We start from the raw sequence: 14,493 nt of genomic DNA on the forward strand, positions 1-14,493 counted from the left end.
TAAAGACAAATGCAGACAGTGCTATTTTTTAGAACAGCCCAATGTTCATGTTTTGCTATTTTCTGTAAAGTAGTTAAAAATTATATACATATCTCTTCATGTTTTGAATTCGAAAGTACTGCAGAATATGTTGGCGCATATGAAAAATAATATTGTTTGGAATGGTCTTTTCCTCATTGTGATGATTTACTTTCTTCATCATCATTGTTATTTCAAGTGCCTTGCTTTCTAGAAAAGAAGAGGTGCTGCAAGTAGTACGTCATCCTGCTGGAGCTCCTTACGCCTTTCCCTGTGGAAAGTGGCATTATCAAAGACCACGTGGCAAAAAAAAAATCAGTATGAACCACTGGAGTCCATTTTTCTGAAAAAAATGCCAAGTGGTCTGCATTGTGCCAAATGACACACGTGGGAGCTGGGATGTAACTGGTGTAAGTGCAGGGTTTGCAGTCCCTCCCCGGCCTGGGAGCCTATGGTGGCTCAAAAGGTTCATTTAACCTATATGGAAGATCAATCCTATCAAAGACCTAGTAATTGGGGGCGCTGTTGGAGATATTGCATTGAGGCCCAAGAGCTCAAATTTACGCCCCTTGATGGGCGCATGGAATTGCACCTGGAGTGTAAACCGGTCGGCATTCTTTACATACTCCTATGCCGCTCCATCCGCTGCAGGTTTTACCAATGAAACAACTGTTGGAGGAATTTTCATAGCTATTTTTGCTGGAGTGTTCCTATAAGAGCTTCAGCTGAGCTGACACAACAAAGAGACAAAGCATGAAATCCGGGAATGTGTCAGTTCACAGGCGTCACAAATGTGACGGAGAGGCAGGGACTTCGCGCTGATCGGTGAGTGGGATTAGATGTCGGTAAACACCGGGAAGGTAAAATACACATCGGTTGAATAGAGATGACAGGACGCACCTGTGTTCAGGCAGGTTCAGACCTGAGCGACGGATGTGAGCCGGAGAATAATGAGACGTTTTATGAGAAATCCTGCGTGCAGCGTTCACCATTTACTGATGGAGCTGAATATGTCATCGAAGAAAGAAAAACCCCCTCAAAACTTCTTAAAATCATACATACAGTATATTACGACTTTTCCAGGAGAATCTTGACAACAAATGCAATATAATCTGACAAAGAGTAAATGGGTCATGCCAGATCCTTAACACCCTCGACAAGAGTCTGGCCAGGGCCCCCCATACACATAAGACTAAGGTCAGTGGAACCCACGGAAATCCACAGATTCAGCCAACAGTCTAATATGTACGAGGCCACAGACAGACTATTGTTGGGGGTGTTAAGGATTTCAGACTGCAGATCCTTTGTTTTCCCTGAAATAAGCTACCACCAAAGATATCTGGAAGCCGCGCCCTCTTAGAGAACTCGGGAGCACTTGGCATAGTGATCTCTCCTGTGTATGTGAGAGATGGCCGCCGGCCGAACGATCGTCTAAACCATTGTATAGCTGACAGCCATCTAAGGTGTATAGGAGGGATTTAGAGAGGATGTCGTGTATGGAACAATTGTGGCATATCATTATAAAATATATATATATATATATATATATACATACATACACACACACACACCGAGGTGCATCTCACTTAATTAAAATATCAAAAAGTTAATTTATTTCAGTTCTTCAATACAAAAAGTGAAACTCATATTATATAGAGTCATTACAAACAGAGTGATCTATTTCATGTGTTTATTTCTGTTAATGTTGATGATTATGGCTTACAGCCAATGAAAACACAAAAGTCATTATCTCAGTAAATTAAAATAATTAACAAAAACACCTGTAAAGGCTCCCTAAGCGTTTAAAAAGGTCCCTTAAGGCCCCGTCACACTTAGCGACGCTGCAACGATCCGGACAACGATACGACCTCTCAGGGATCGTTGCTGCGTCGCTATGTGGTCGCTGGTGAGTTGTCAAACAGGCAGGCTCACCAACGATCAGGGGAGCAGCGACATCGTGGAAAGAATCTTTCCACGATGTCCTGCTCCTGGTTACCAGCCTGCTGAAGCAGGAGCAGGCTGGTAACTATGGTAAACATCGGGTTACTAGGGGCACACGCGCTCCTAGTAACCCATTGTTTATCATGGTTACCACTCTGCTACATTGAGCGGGAGGTTACCGCTCACTTTAGCAGGCTCGTAACCATGATAAACAGTGGGTTACAAAGTGCGCGTGTGCCCCTAGTAACCCGATGTTTACCATAGTTACCAGCCTGATCGCTGCTCCCACTGGTTACACAGCGATGTGTGCTGACCAGCGGGAGAGCAAAGACCAAAAAAAGGTCCAGGACACTTTGCAGCGATCAGCGACCTCACAGCTGGGGCCTGATCGTTGCAAAGTGTCACACATAGCGACATCGCTGGTGAGTTCGCTGTTGCGTCACCAAAACCGTGACACAGCAGCGATCTCGCTATGTGAGCCGGGGGCTTAAGTCTCTCTCAGTAGGCTCCACAATCATGGGGAAGACTGCTGACTTCACAGATGTGCAGAAGGCAGTCATTGACATACTCCACAAGGTCCCAGAGTCTGGAGGAAGAGTGCAGAGGCCACAATCCAAGCTGCTTGAGGTCTAGTGTGAAGTTTCCACAATCAGTGATGGTTTGGGGAGCCATGTCATCTGCTGGTGTAGGTCCACTGTGTTTTATCAAGACCAAAGTCAGTGCAGCCGTTTACCAGAACATTTTAGAGCACTTCATGCTTCCCTCTGCCGACAAGCTTTTTGGAGATGGAAATTTCGTTCTCCAGCAGGACTTGGCCCCTGTCCACACTGCCAAAAGTACCAATACCTGGTTTACACACAACAGTATCACTGTGCTTGATTGGCTGCAAACTCGCCTGACCTTAACCCCATAGAGAATCTATTATAGAGAATCTATGGGGTATTGTCAAGAGGAAGATGAGAGACCCCAGACCCAACAATGCAGACGAGCTGAAGGCTGCTATCAAAGCCACCTGGGCTTCCATAACACCTCAGCAGTGCCACAGGCTGATCGCCTCCATGCCACATTGCCGCATTGATGCAGTAATTGATGCAAAAGGAGCCCGACCAAGTATTGAGGGCATTTACTGAACATACATTTCAGTAGGACATTTTGGATTTTATAAACATTTTTCAAGCTGTTGTTATAAAGTATTCTAATTTACTGAGATAATGACTTTTGTGTTTTCATTGGCTGTAAGCCATAATCATCAACATTAACAGAAATAAACACATGAAATAAATCCCTCTGTCTGTAATGACTCTATATAATATATGAGTTTCACTTTTTGTATTGAAGAACTGAAATAAATTAACTTTTTGATGATATTCTAATTTAGTGAGATGCAACTGTATATATAACTGTCCTTGAGAAGTAGGTCTTACCCATTGGCGGACACAGACAGAAAAGGGCCCCTGTGCAAAAACAATATATGGGCCCACTGCACCCCAATAGCTCCTAAAAATGCAAAATTGCTCCTGCTTTGGAGGTATATATGGGTCCCCTTACCTCTTGGGCCCCTGTGCGGCCACACAGATTGCACCAATGATATGTCCTCCCCTAATCCTACCACCAAGACTCGATTCTAGAACAGGACCCGGTTGTGCACCATCAGGAATGGGGAGGTGGTGGCGCATGCACAGCTCTATCCATTTAATCATAATTACAGACGCGGATTCTTTACTGTAAGAGCAGTGAGACTATGGAGCTCTCTGCCGCATGATGTTGTAATGAGTGATTCACTACTAAAATTTAAGAAGGGCATGGATGCCTTTCTTGAAAAGTATAATAATACAGGTTATATATACTAGATTCCTTGATAGGGCGTTGATCCAGGGAACTAGTCTGATTGTCGTATGGAGTCGGGAAGGAATTTTTTTCCCCAATGTGGAGCTTAGTGTTTGCCACATGTTTTTTTTTTGCCTTCCTCTGGATCAACATGTTAGGCTATGGGTTGAACTAGATGGACGTAGTCTTCCTTCAACCTTAAAAACTATGTTACTATGGAAGCTGTGAAAAATACTCAGTACATTGATTCTAGAGATAGTTGGGTGGGGCCTGCAGTTGACATATCTGGTCAATATACCATAAATGTACCAAATATGATGACCCATTTAAGCAGGCCATACACGGTTCGTTGACGATCTAATGACTGTGAGAGGCCTGACTGTCCCCCAACTACAGCTTTTGGGGGGTAATACAAGAACAGGCATGTTAGATTTCAATAGACCTGTTCCTTTGTTCTTCCGAGGTGTGGAACAACTGCTCATCTACCTATAAAACACACACTCAGCCCTCAAGGGTCAGATTTGAGGAGGAAAGTTTTCAAACATAGGTCAAAATTTGTAGCAGCAAATCATAGATTTCAAGATAATAAGATAAAAAAGAAAACAGTATACTTACATCTACCAATCCTCTATCACCTCTGTGCTTGGGCTTCCCTGGTCCCGCGATGGTCTCTGTATGTGTTACAGACCATCCCAAGCTCCATGAAGCCTTGGTATGAGAGAAAAATGTGATTGGTGAGTATACAGATTTTTTTTTTTTTTTTTTTTTAGTTTGGTGAAATCGGCAGGATTTTACTGCAAATCAAATTGTTTTCACCATTTTTATTTGGCGTAAAACACATTGAAATATCGTATCATTTTTGCGAATTTATGCATTATGCCACTTTTGGCCTACTCCGCCAACTATAACAACAATTGGCAGAACTAGGGCAGGACCAAGAGCACCCCTCATAGTCTTCATAATTTCTTAGTGCTGTAAATTACACCAGATATGACTCCAGTCCTTGGTGGTGCATGGCCATGAAAATACGCCTCTGAATTAGTGAGGAGCGCAAGTGCTCGCTACTAGAGTTTGCCTAGGCTGCTTGGGTACGGACCGAGCATCGCGGGTGCTCGAGTTAAATGTTCAAGTCCCCGCCCCACAGGTTTCGCGGATATTAGATAGCCACAATACATGTGAGGATTCCCTTATAAACATGGGCTAACAGCCGCGAAACTTGTGGCTGTGGTGATGTGAACATGTCACTCAAGCACCCACGATACTCGGTAAGTACCAAGGCAGACTAGGTAAACTCGACTAACGAGCACTTGCACTTATGAATGAATTAGGCGCATCTTACTACAGCGCACGGTTCATAACGATTGGAGGACAAAACTTTAGTCTTGATGAATCCAGCTGTTTTGATTGTGAATTTTTACTCCTTTATTGACGTCAATAAGGAAACTGCAACAAATTCTATCTTTTTTTGCAATTGAAATTGATAATCTTCATTGCAGGTTGTAGGGATACATGCTCTTTGGGCAGCCGCTAGCGAACACAGGTAATGTCTCAGGTCCAGCAAGACGAGATTTATTGTTTCCATAAACTTCTCAAAACAAGAAAACAGCCTTATTCGGCACAAATGTAAACAGAAAACAGTCCATATACTGGTGGTCAATGTCCTGCAATGCCAACTCACTCTTATTAAATCAAGGTCCAGCAGAAGTGTTTCCACATGTTTCTATTATACCTTTTCTCTGATCCACTCCTGGTTTTGGCTTACAAATATGGTGGTAAAAAACTCACCAAATACTTAACGTGTGAACTTGGCCTTAATAGCACCTGGAAAGCTAAGACTGCAGCTATGGGAGCGACCATTCCCACCCAAGCTCTTCTAGTCGCTCCTAAAACCCGGACCCAAAATTGGATCCCATTAAAACTTCTCAGCAACCTACTGTTGAAGGAACCTTTCATCTCCAGAACTTGCATCACAGAGGCTAGCCACCACGGTGACGCATACCTCCCGTCCAGAACTTTACCAGCCTCTTTCCTGCATATTCAAGGAAAAAGAAAAATTGAGCAGTATGTGGATAAAATTTGTTAAAATCTCATCAACTTGTCTGCTATTGTATTCCCTTGTGGATTCTTTGTTTGCAAATATCCAGAGAAAATCTACAGCATTTCTGTCCGGTGTGAACTTGCCAATATTGACATTATCTACATCGCTTCCTACACACAGGGAACTTTGGCCACCATCCATAGAATTCTGCAAATTCCCTTGCTCTATGTGAAATGCACCCACTTCAGGGAACATTGCGGTTATACACCAGAGATTAGTTACTGGCAGGTGTGGGCACACTACGCAAATAATCTAATGTTAGCAGCCATCAAAAAATTTTCTGACCTGTGGCTGTATGCTAATGAAACTGTAAAGATTTTAAAGGAACACCAAACCTATAAATGAATGATTACATAAATCAAGAAATATATTTGTTGTCCGCAGCATTTTCTCCTAATCCTTAAACAGTCCGTCTTGTAGGGATCTTGAAGAAATCACAGGGGGTTAATCTCAGCTCTATGTTGGATCAGTGGCAGGCTGAAGCTCAACCTCCTTATAAAAGGGGCGTGACAAAACAATATTCAGCCCACTGCAGACAAGGCAAAGGGGAGAGGCTCCTGCTGAAGCCAGTTGTTCTACAGCAACACACAGGCAAGGAAGGAGGATGAAGAGAGACAGAAAATTTCTCTATGTTTTTCAACTTTAATTGTAAAATGAGACAAAATAGGATCAAAGAAAGAGGTTAAACAAGGAATTGTTTTCTTTTTTTTGCACTTTGTGATCATTTTACCTTTTAAGCGATATTTCCAGAAGAGAAGCCATTTAAAATAGTAGCCAAATTAGCAACAAGCTGATTATTGCATCATTATATAATGCATGGAACAACTGGATCCATCAGAGACAAAGGGAATCTGTCAGCAGGTTTTTGCTATGACATTTGAGAGCAGCATAATGTAGCAGCAGAGACCCTGATTCCAGCGATGTATCACTTATTGTGCTGCTTGGTGCAGTTTTGATAGAATCCCTGTTTTCTCTGCTGTAGATCTAGTAGTACAGTGCTATGAATGCTGAGCTGTGTATAACACCGCCCACACCCATGATTGACAGTTTCTTTTCAATGTACACAGGAAACTGCCAATCAGTGCTGGGGGCGTGGTTACAGATTAGCTGGACTGCCTGGCACATGACATCTAGTCCTCTAGTGATAATCTCCTGTTGATAAAACACTGATTGTATTGAAACTACAGCAAGCAGCCAGTAAGTGACACATCCCTGGAATCAGGCTCTCTGCTCCTATATTGTGCCACTCAGATTAAATCGCAAAAGGGCATCTACTTCTCTCAATAGAACTTAGAGGGAAACTGGAAAAGTTGCTTGTTGGCCGGCACGTGACAGCCAGTATGAAAATCGCATACTTGTGTTCATGCAACCGCTCTGACAATAGAGAGAAATCCCGAAAATGTGACTGAAGAAGTTTACATTCAGCCGGGAAAACTCCTTTAATTATTTTCCTCTTCAGAAACAAATACCAGAAGAAATATATACAAGAACACAGATGATAGAGCCAAGAAAAGAGTTCATCCCGCAGGATGCATCTGCAGTGTATTTTGCAGCAAATCCTTAAAAAAATTATGCAGATTTTTCTGTGGATTCTCGGCGGGTTTACTGCAGATTTCTTGCTTTGCGTCGCAAATCCAGAATCTTCCGTGTTAGTCAAATAATATACATACATGTTACACCGTTGATTGACCTTGCAATGTATTTCAGAGCCAAAGTTTAGTTTTAGTGATGCAGATCTACAAAATCCTATATAGCTATAAATTATACAATTAGAAGCGCCTGCAGCCACCACAAGGGGGGGATGTTTGCAATATATGGAGTAGTAAACTCCGCTGAGTGTAAACTATTTGTACAATCCTATAGGAGACTTAGCCCCTACAAAACTCATAGGTGCAGTATAGATTTTACTTCTTCAGTTGGGACAGAAAAATGTTTTTATTTCATATGTAAATGAAGGTACGCATGGTGTCAGTATGGACGAGCTCTCATCCCGCTCTCCTGTCTACAGCGCCTGCTCGCTGCACCCAGGAAAACACAGGAGCAAGCGACCACTGCAGACAGGAGAGATGAGAGCGGGCCCACACTGACACTGCGTGCACGTCTGTTCGGCTCCTGTAGTGTCAGTGTGGGCATGGCTCTCATCCCATTTTCATTTGTTGGTCGACTAAAGGCCCACTCCATTAACCAAGGGAGCGTAAAGGGGGGAGGTTTCTGCTGCAACCAGACACATAACAGTGATGAGGAGGCGGCTGATCTCCTGAGACGCACAGAGAAAATTTCCTTATATATTTCTCATTTTAATACAGGACAATACATATGCAAACAAAAATAAAAGATTAAGGAAGGATGTGCAGGGATATGTTTTGGCTGTGTTTAGTATAGGGCCGATTTAATTTACCAAAACAATATAAGTGCTGTTTTGGCAGGGAAAAAAATGTTTTTTTTTTCCAACCCCAGACTACCTTTTTTAAAAGAGACCTGTCACTTGCTCAAAAAATTGAGCTAAATACCTAGTAAAAATCCATGAGCTCTCCTGATTCTGCAGATTCTTTCCATTTTGCGCTGTGACGCTCCATTGCAGAAATATTCACATTTTTTTCTTCAGGAGAGCAGTATGTGAAATCTCTGCTTGCAGTCCGACTGGGCGTTTCTTCAGAGTCTACTCTGGGGGGTGTGCGCTTTCACCACACCCTTCCAGATGCTGATAATCACAGCTCAGCAACAGTGATTGGCAGCATGGAAGCGCACATCCCTAGAAGACGACTCTGAAGAAACGCCCAGTTGGTCTGCAAGCAGAGATTTCACATAGCGTGTTCCAAAAGAAACAAATGTGAATATCTCTGCAATGGAGGGACGCAGCACAAAATGGAAAAGAGCGTCAGAATTGGGAGAGGTCAGGGATTTTCACAAGGTATATAGTCACATGCTGCCACATGATGTAAAATTAATGTGCAATTACTAGCCCTGATTAGAAAGACAAACAGCCGTCAGCAGACACACAGAACACATACACGACTCTGACTAACAGAGGAGCAGACGGGTACACAGGAGGCTGATTTTCCGTGGATGACATGTCCAAATTTATTTCATCTTCCATGTGCATAGAAAATGGCAGTGAGACTTATGAAAGAGCAGGGAATGGACAAAACATATAGATTATCTTCTCTTCTTAAATGAGTCTATGTGTAAAAATGTTAGCGTTTAATATCGTGATTTACATCTCTGGATTTTCAGTGATTCCAAATGATACACTGCAATACAAACGATGGCACCCGCGACTGGTAATGCATTGCTATATTTACATTGGTGAGAAAAATTTACAAGACAGGATAGCATACAAGGTTGACACTGAGTAACAGTAAAACAAAGAAGCATTCATTTGGATCCGTATTTCTGTACAAACTAATCGGAACGAGACTTTATTCACATTTAAAAAAAATATCAAGATTTGATTTGACCATAGACAATTTCCCCCAAAATCATTTTTTTTTTTATCATCAATCGCATACCTTCCCTCACATAGCTTGCACCATCACCAAACTACAGAACTACAAGCAGCAAGAGCTACAACCAAAAAGAGCAAGGTAAAAATAAAAAAAAAATGAAAATAAAATATAAAAAGACTGAAAAAAAAACGAAACAAAAAAAGAAAGAAAAAAACAAAAAACAAAAACACCCTTCTTGCTTCTTTTCCGCTCTTCCAGGCAAAACCTTCTGAAATAAAATTACCACGTCCACCATGGGCCTTCTCTTTTTTTTTATTTCACTTTCTATTTCCAACCGTAAAAAAAACAGCAAATAAGGCCATTCAAAAAAATATCGAGTCAAGCATGATTACTAGTACGGAGTCTGTGGAGCGGCCTTCCCCGATCTCACACCCAGGAGTCCGGAGACCCCGGGTACTGTTCCGATCTATAGGAAGGTCTCCGAGTGGAGTAAAAGTCAACATAGTTTGTGGTTGATTTTAGTCCGTATTGTGCGTTCTGATCGGTCGTTGACGTGAACTGAACGCGCTCGTCAAAATACGGGTCTTCATAGCTGTGCGGAGACTGCAAATACAACCGGTAGGAGTCATAATTTTTCCTATTTGAATCTTCAGGGCTATAATATAGTTGGTGAGGCTGCAAGAAAGCAATGGTATGGTTTAATATAGTAATGCTACAATAATAATAATAATAGAATAATAGTAATAAAAATAAAGAACAATAATAAAATAATATAGAATAGTAATAAAATATAGAATAGTAATAAAATAATAATTAAATGGTAATATAATAAGAGAATAAAATATTATAGAATAGTAATAAAATAATAATAAATCGTAATAAAATATAGAATAGTTAAAATATAGCAATAAAATAGTAATATAGAACAATAGTAATAAAATATATAATAGTAATACAGATTATACAGAATATTAATAAAATCAAAATAGTAATATAATAATATAGATTAGTAAGGAACTTTAAATATTAATATAGCACATTTGATATATTACCGTAATAATATAGAACAGTAACAAAATAATAATAATAATATTAGTAATATAATAATAATAAAAAATATAGGCTAATAATAGCAATATAATAAAATATAACAATAATATAGTTTTTATCTAGGCAATTTAGGCTTTTATTTAGATTTGAGCAAATTCATACTTTTTTTTTTTTTTTTTTTTATGGAGCATTGCCTGTGTCTCCTTACACCTCTGGTCTCTTTAATGAAAGCCAGTATCCCACCTACAACTAAAGACCCCCGTATACATTAAGGGTATGTGCATACGGAGTCTTTTTGGAGAGATTTTGGAGCAGATACTGAGCAGAAATACTTTTTGAGGAGTTTTACATATTTGAGAAGGATCTGGAGAGTTTTTCCATTCAGTTTCGGTTAAAAAAAACTCCTTGAAGAACTCTATGTGCACATAACCACAGATCGGAAAGTTTTTAGATGGATATGGAGCATTTTTGCCAAGTTTCTACTCCAAAAACTCAGCAAGAAGAATCAGTGTGCACATACCCTAAATAGGGATTTCCAGTTTCGAAAAAACCCCGTCCCTGGGGTCGCAGTTTGTTTAAAAAAACAAACAAAAAACCTGTGCTTTACCCACCCTGCTGCTGACCAGCACAAAGTCTCCAACCGTTGCCCCGAGTGCCTGTTTTTGTCTGCATCATGTCAACAGTGCTGCAGCCAATCAGCGAGCTCAGAATCTCTGCCCGAGTGGACGTCCTGGACCGCTAAACTCACCGACTGGCAGCTGTTGAAGTGACGTCAGCACTGCAGACAAAAAAGTATATCGGGAGCAGAAACAGAAACTCAGAACTGGACCTGGGGAAGGGGAGTAGAGCACAGTTTGTATTATTATAAACTACAGCCTGGTGGACGGTGTTTTTTTTTCCCCCTGAAATTGTAAAATCCCATTTAAGTTATGTAAATCTGACAGTTATGAAAGACCAGATGACAATTTGTTCTACGTTATGAGAACGAAGTCATCCAAACATTACCTGGAACAGTGCAGTCTACAGAAGGGTCTCTCCTATTGTGGGAGTCTCTCATTAGCATACTCCCCCCACCCTCCATGTATCATTACTTGCATATAAGTCTCCATACACTGCGGGTCTCTTCCAATATTCCCCCAGAACATGGTGTACAGAGGAGGATGAAGGAAGAAGTTTCTGCTACGGCACTAAGTAGTATAGTGCTTCTAGAAATGACAATATTTCTGTGGTATACCAATGTACAATGTCGTGCACGGATCCAGGTATTAGAATATAATTCCCAAATGTTAAAAAAAAAAAAATGAAAAAAATAAAATGTAAGTTCCTAAAGTGACCAGTAGATGGCATCAGGAAAGCCTGTCTCGCGGCAGATAAGACAGATATCTGCTGATCGTTTCTTACAGCTCGCAGGCGGCGTCCATGACAATATTGATTTATCATTTCAGAAGGTGGATTCCCAGAACAGACGCCGAGCCTCGGATCCTCTACTAGAAACATTCAGGCTTTAGCTCTGCCTCTGTCACTTGTATATTTTTGGCCATTTTTTTCTGCTGGGAAAAATCGAATGAGACTTTCTAAGAAGCCGCAGCGATTCCAAGAACGGCGGCAGAAAACCGTCCTGTGCCCGCTGTGTTTTTACATGTGGGAGCGCTGCAGCCACTGATGTACACCCCCTTGCTGTGTCACCCTGCGCCTGCCGCTCACATCTATGGTAATTTAAAGTCCGTTTTTAGGCTTCTAGGAACAGGCGGATTCGCTGCCGGTGGTTCAATTATCCAACTTAAATAAAAAGAACTTTATTGACTTTTTTAATCATTAAACAGGAGCGGTATGTTCCAGCGATATCAGACTTAATGATTGCTGAAGGCAGAAAAAACAAAACAAAGGACTGGAATACTCAATCTATAAATTTAGTTTAATTTACATTCCAACCTGAGAGAAGTGACCAGAACGGCCGACATCATAAGAGGCTTCAGCGCTGAATAAGGGGCTGCTTTTTCTGGTGCACCCTAAACCCAACAGGTGTGAAGCTTTAGGACTGGACGGTACAAGACGGAGAATTACACTGTGTTCCAAACTATTATGCAAATAATATTTTCTCAAATTTTCCCAAATTACCTATATGAATTGCAGTCATTGTAATTTTCCAGTCAAATAACTATTAGAGTACAATTGAAAGGTTTTTGTACAAACTGCCTATGATAACAGTATATTTTTTAAAAAATAAAACACTCAAACTGCACTCAAAATGCATGTTCCAAATTATTATGCACAGCAGAGTTTTCAACCTTTTCATTTTAATAAAGAACAAAAAAATGGTCATTTTTGAAATTATAAGCATTAGCAGGTTATTACAAACTGAAATCAAACAGTTTTCAACTCAAAACTTTATTCTAGGTGATGTTACTTTTGCACATAGGACCCCTTGTTCGAAAGGAGCTTCTGAACTCTCTCATCCATTGAATTTGTCAGGTTTTGGATGGTTTCTGCTTCAATTGTTTTGCATGAGGACAGAATACCCTCCCAGAGCTGTTGCTTAGATGTGAACTGCCTCCCGCCATCATAGACACTCCTTTTGATGATGCTCCAGAGGTTCTGAATGGGGTAGAGGTCAGGGGAGCATGGGGGCCACACCATAAGTTTGTCCCCTTTTATGCCCATAGCAGCCAGAGATGCAGATGTGTTATGTGCAGCATGAGACGGGGCATTATCATGCATGAAAATGATCTTGCTGCGGAATGCACGGTTCTTCTTCTTGAACCATGTAAGGAAGTGCTGTTTGAGAAACTCCACATACATTATGGAGTTCATCTTTACCCCTTCAGGGATCCTAAAAGGGCCGACAATCTCTCTCCCCATGATTCCAGCCCAAAACATTACTCCACCTCCTCCTTGTTAGCGCCGTAGCCGTGTTTGCATGGGGTGTCCATCAAGCAGCCATCCTCCACTCCATCCATCTGGACCATCGAGATCATTTCATGCATGATAATGCCCCGTCTCATGCTGCACATAACACATCTGCATCTCTGGCTGCTATGGGCATAAAAGGGGACAAACTTATGGTGTGGCCCCCATGCTCCCCTGACCTCAACCCCATTGAGAACCTCTGGAGCATCATCAAAAGGAGTGTCTATGATGGCGGGAGGCAGTTCACATCTAAGCAACAGCTCTGGGAGGGTATTCTGTCCTCATGCAAAACAATTAAAGCAGAAACCATCCAAAACCTGACAAATTCAATGGACAAGAGAGTTCAGAAGCTCCTTAGGACCCCTTGTTCGAATGTGCAAATGTAACATCACCTAGAATAAAGTTTTGAGTTGAAAACTGTTTGATTTCACTTTGTAATAACCTGCTAATGCTTATAATTTCAAAAATTACCATTTTTTTGTTCTTTATTAAAATGAAAAGGTTGAAAACTCTGCTGTGCATAATAATTTGGAACATGCATTTTGAGTGCAGTTTGAGTGTTTTATTTTTTAAAAAATATACTGTTGTCATAGGCAGTTTGTACAAAAACCTTTCAATTGTACTCTAATAGTTATTTGACTGGAAAATTACAATGACTGCAAGTCATATAGGTAATTTGGGAAAATCTCAGAAAATATTATTTGCATAATAATTTGGAACACAGTGTATACCGCAAACCACCTGTGGATGTTGCAGCGGATTCGCAGTAATAACTGCAAGTTTATGAGTTCACATGTGAAAGATAAATCTCCGGACGGAAAATCTGCAGCGTGTCGCAGAGCAAAATCTGCACGTAACATTTGGGGGTTGTGCTGTGGATCTACAGTGGTAAAGTTGTACTGATTGCATTACATTAACAGGGTGAAAATCCGCAACAGAAAGGCACATGCCATGTGCTTAAAAAATCAGCGGAAACATTGTGCAATTCTTTACACTTCCTCCACATACTGGAGCTGGAACCTGAATGTGAATAGGCACAAATTCCACATGGTTTCTGTCTTGTATGGAAACATCCCCCCCTATTAGTGCCGGGATGGGGGGACGTCGGTGGTCTGACTGATGGAAATGTATAACCGTGGATGAGATGAATTCAAGAATCGAGACCTCTTTTGGGAGGGCTGTGGCGCTTTGAATTAAAGTGGTAGG

General features: G+C 41.1%; 1 protein-coding gene across 9 annotated transcripts in view; it reads right to left on the reverse strand.

Moving 5' to 3' along the window:
- Nucleotides 1-9,161: 9,161 nt before the first annotated feature.
- Nucleotides 9,162-14,493, reverse strand: part of PKP4 (plakophilin 4) — a 276,139-nt gene continuing 270,807 nt past the window's right edge. For all 9 annotated transcript variants that reach the window (XM_073647131.1, XM_073647128.1, XM_073647130.1 and 6 more), the window contains one exon: nt 9,162-10,005. In XM_073647131.1, coding sequence (XP_073503232.1) covers nt 9,757-10,005 — 249 coding nt within the window. In that variant the 3' untranslated portion in view covers nt 9,162-9,756. The remainder of the gene's footprint in view (nt 10,006-14,493) is intronic.

The sequence above is a fragment of the Phyllobates terribilis genome, unplaced genomic scaffold (assembly GCF_046119375.1).
Source record: "Phyllobates terribilis strain yellow unplaced genomic scaffold, ASM4611937v1 Scaffold_9__5_contigs__length_417890890, whole genome shotgun sequence".
NCBI classification, from domain to species: Eukaryota; Metazoa; Chordata; class Amphibia; order Anura; family Dendrobatidae; genus Phyllobates; species Phyllobates terribilis.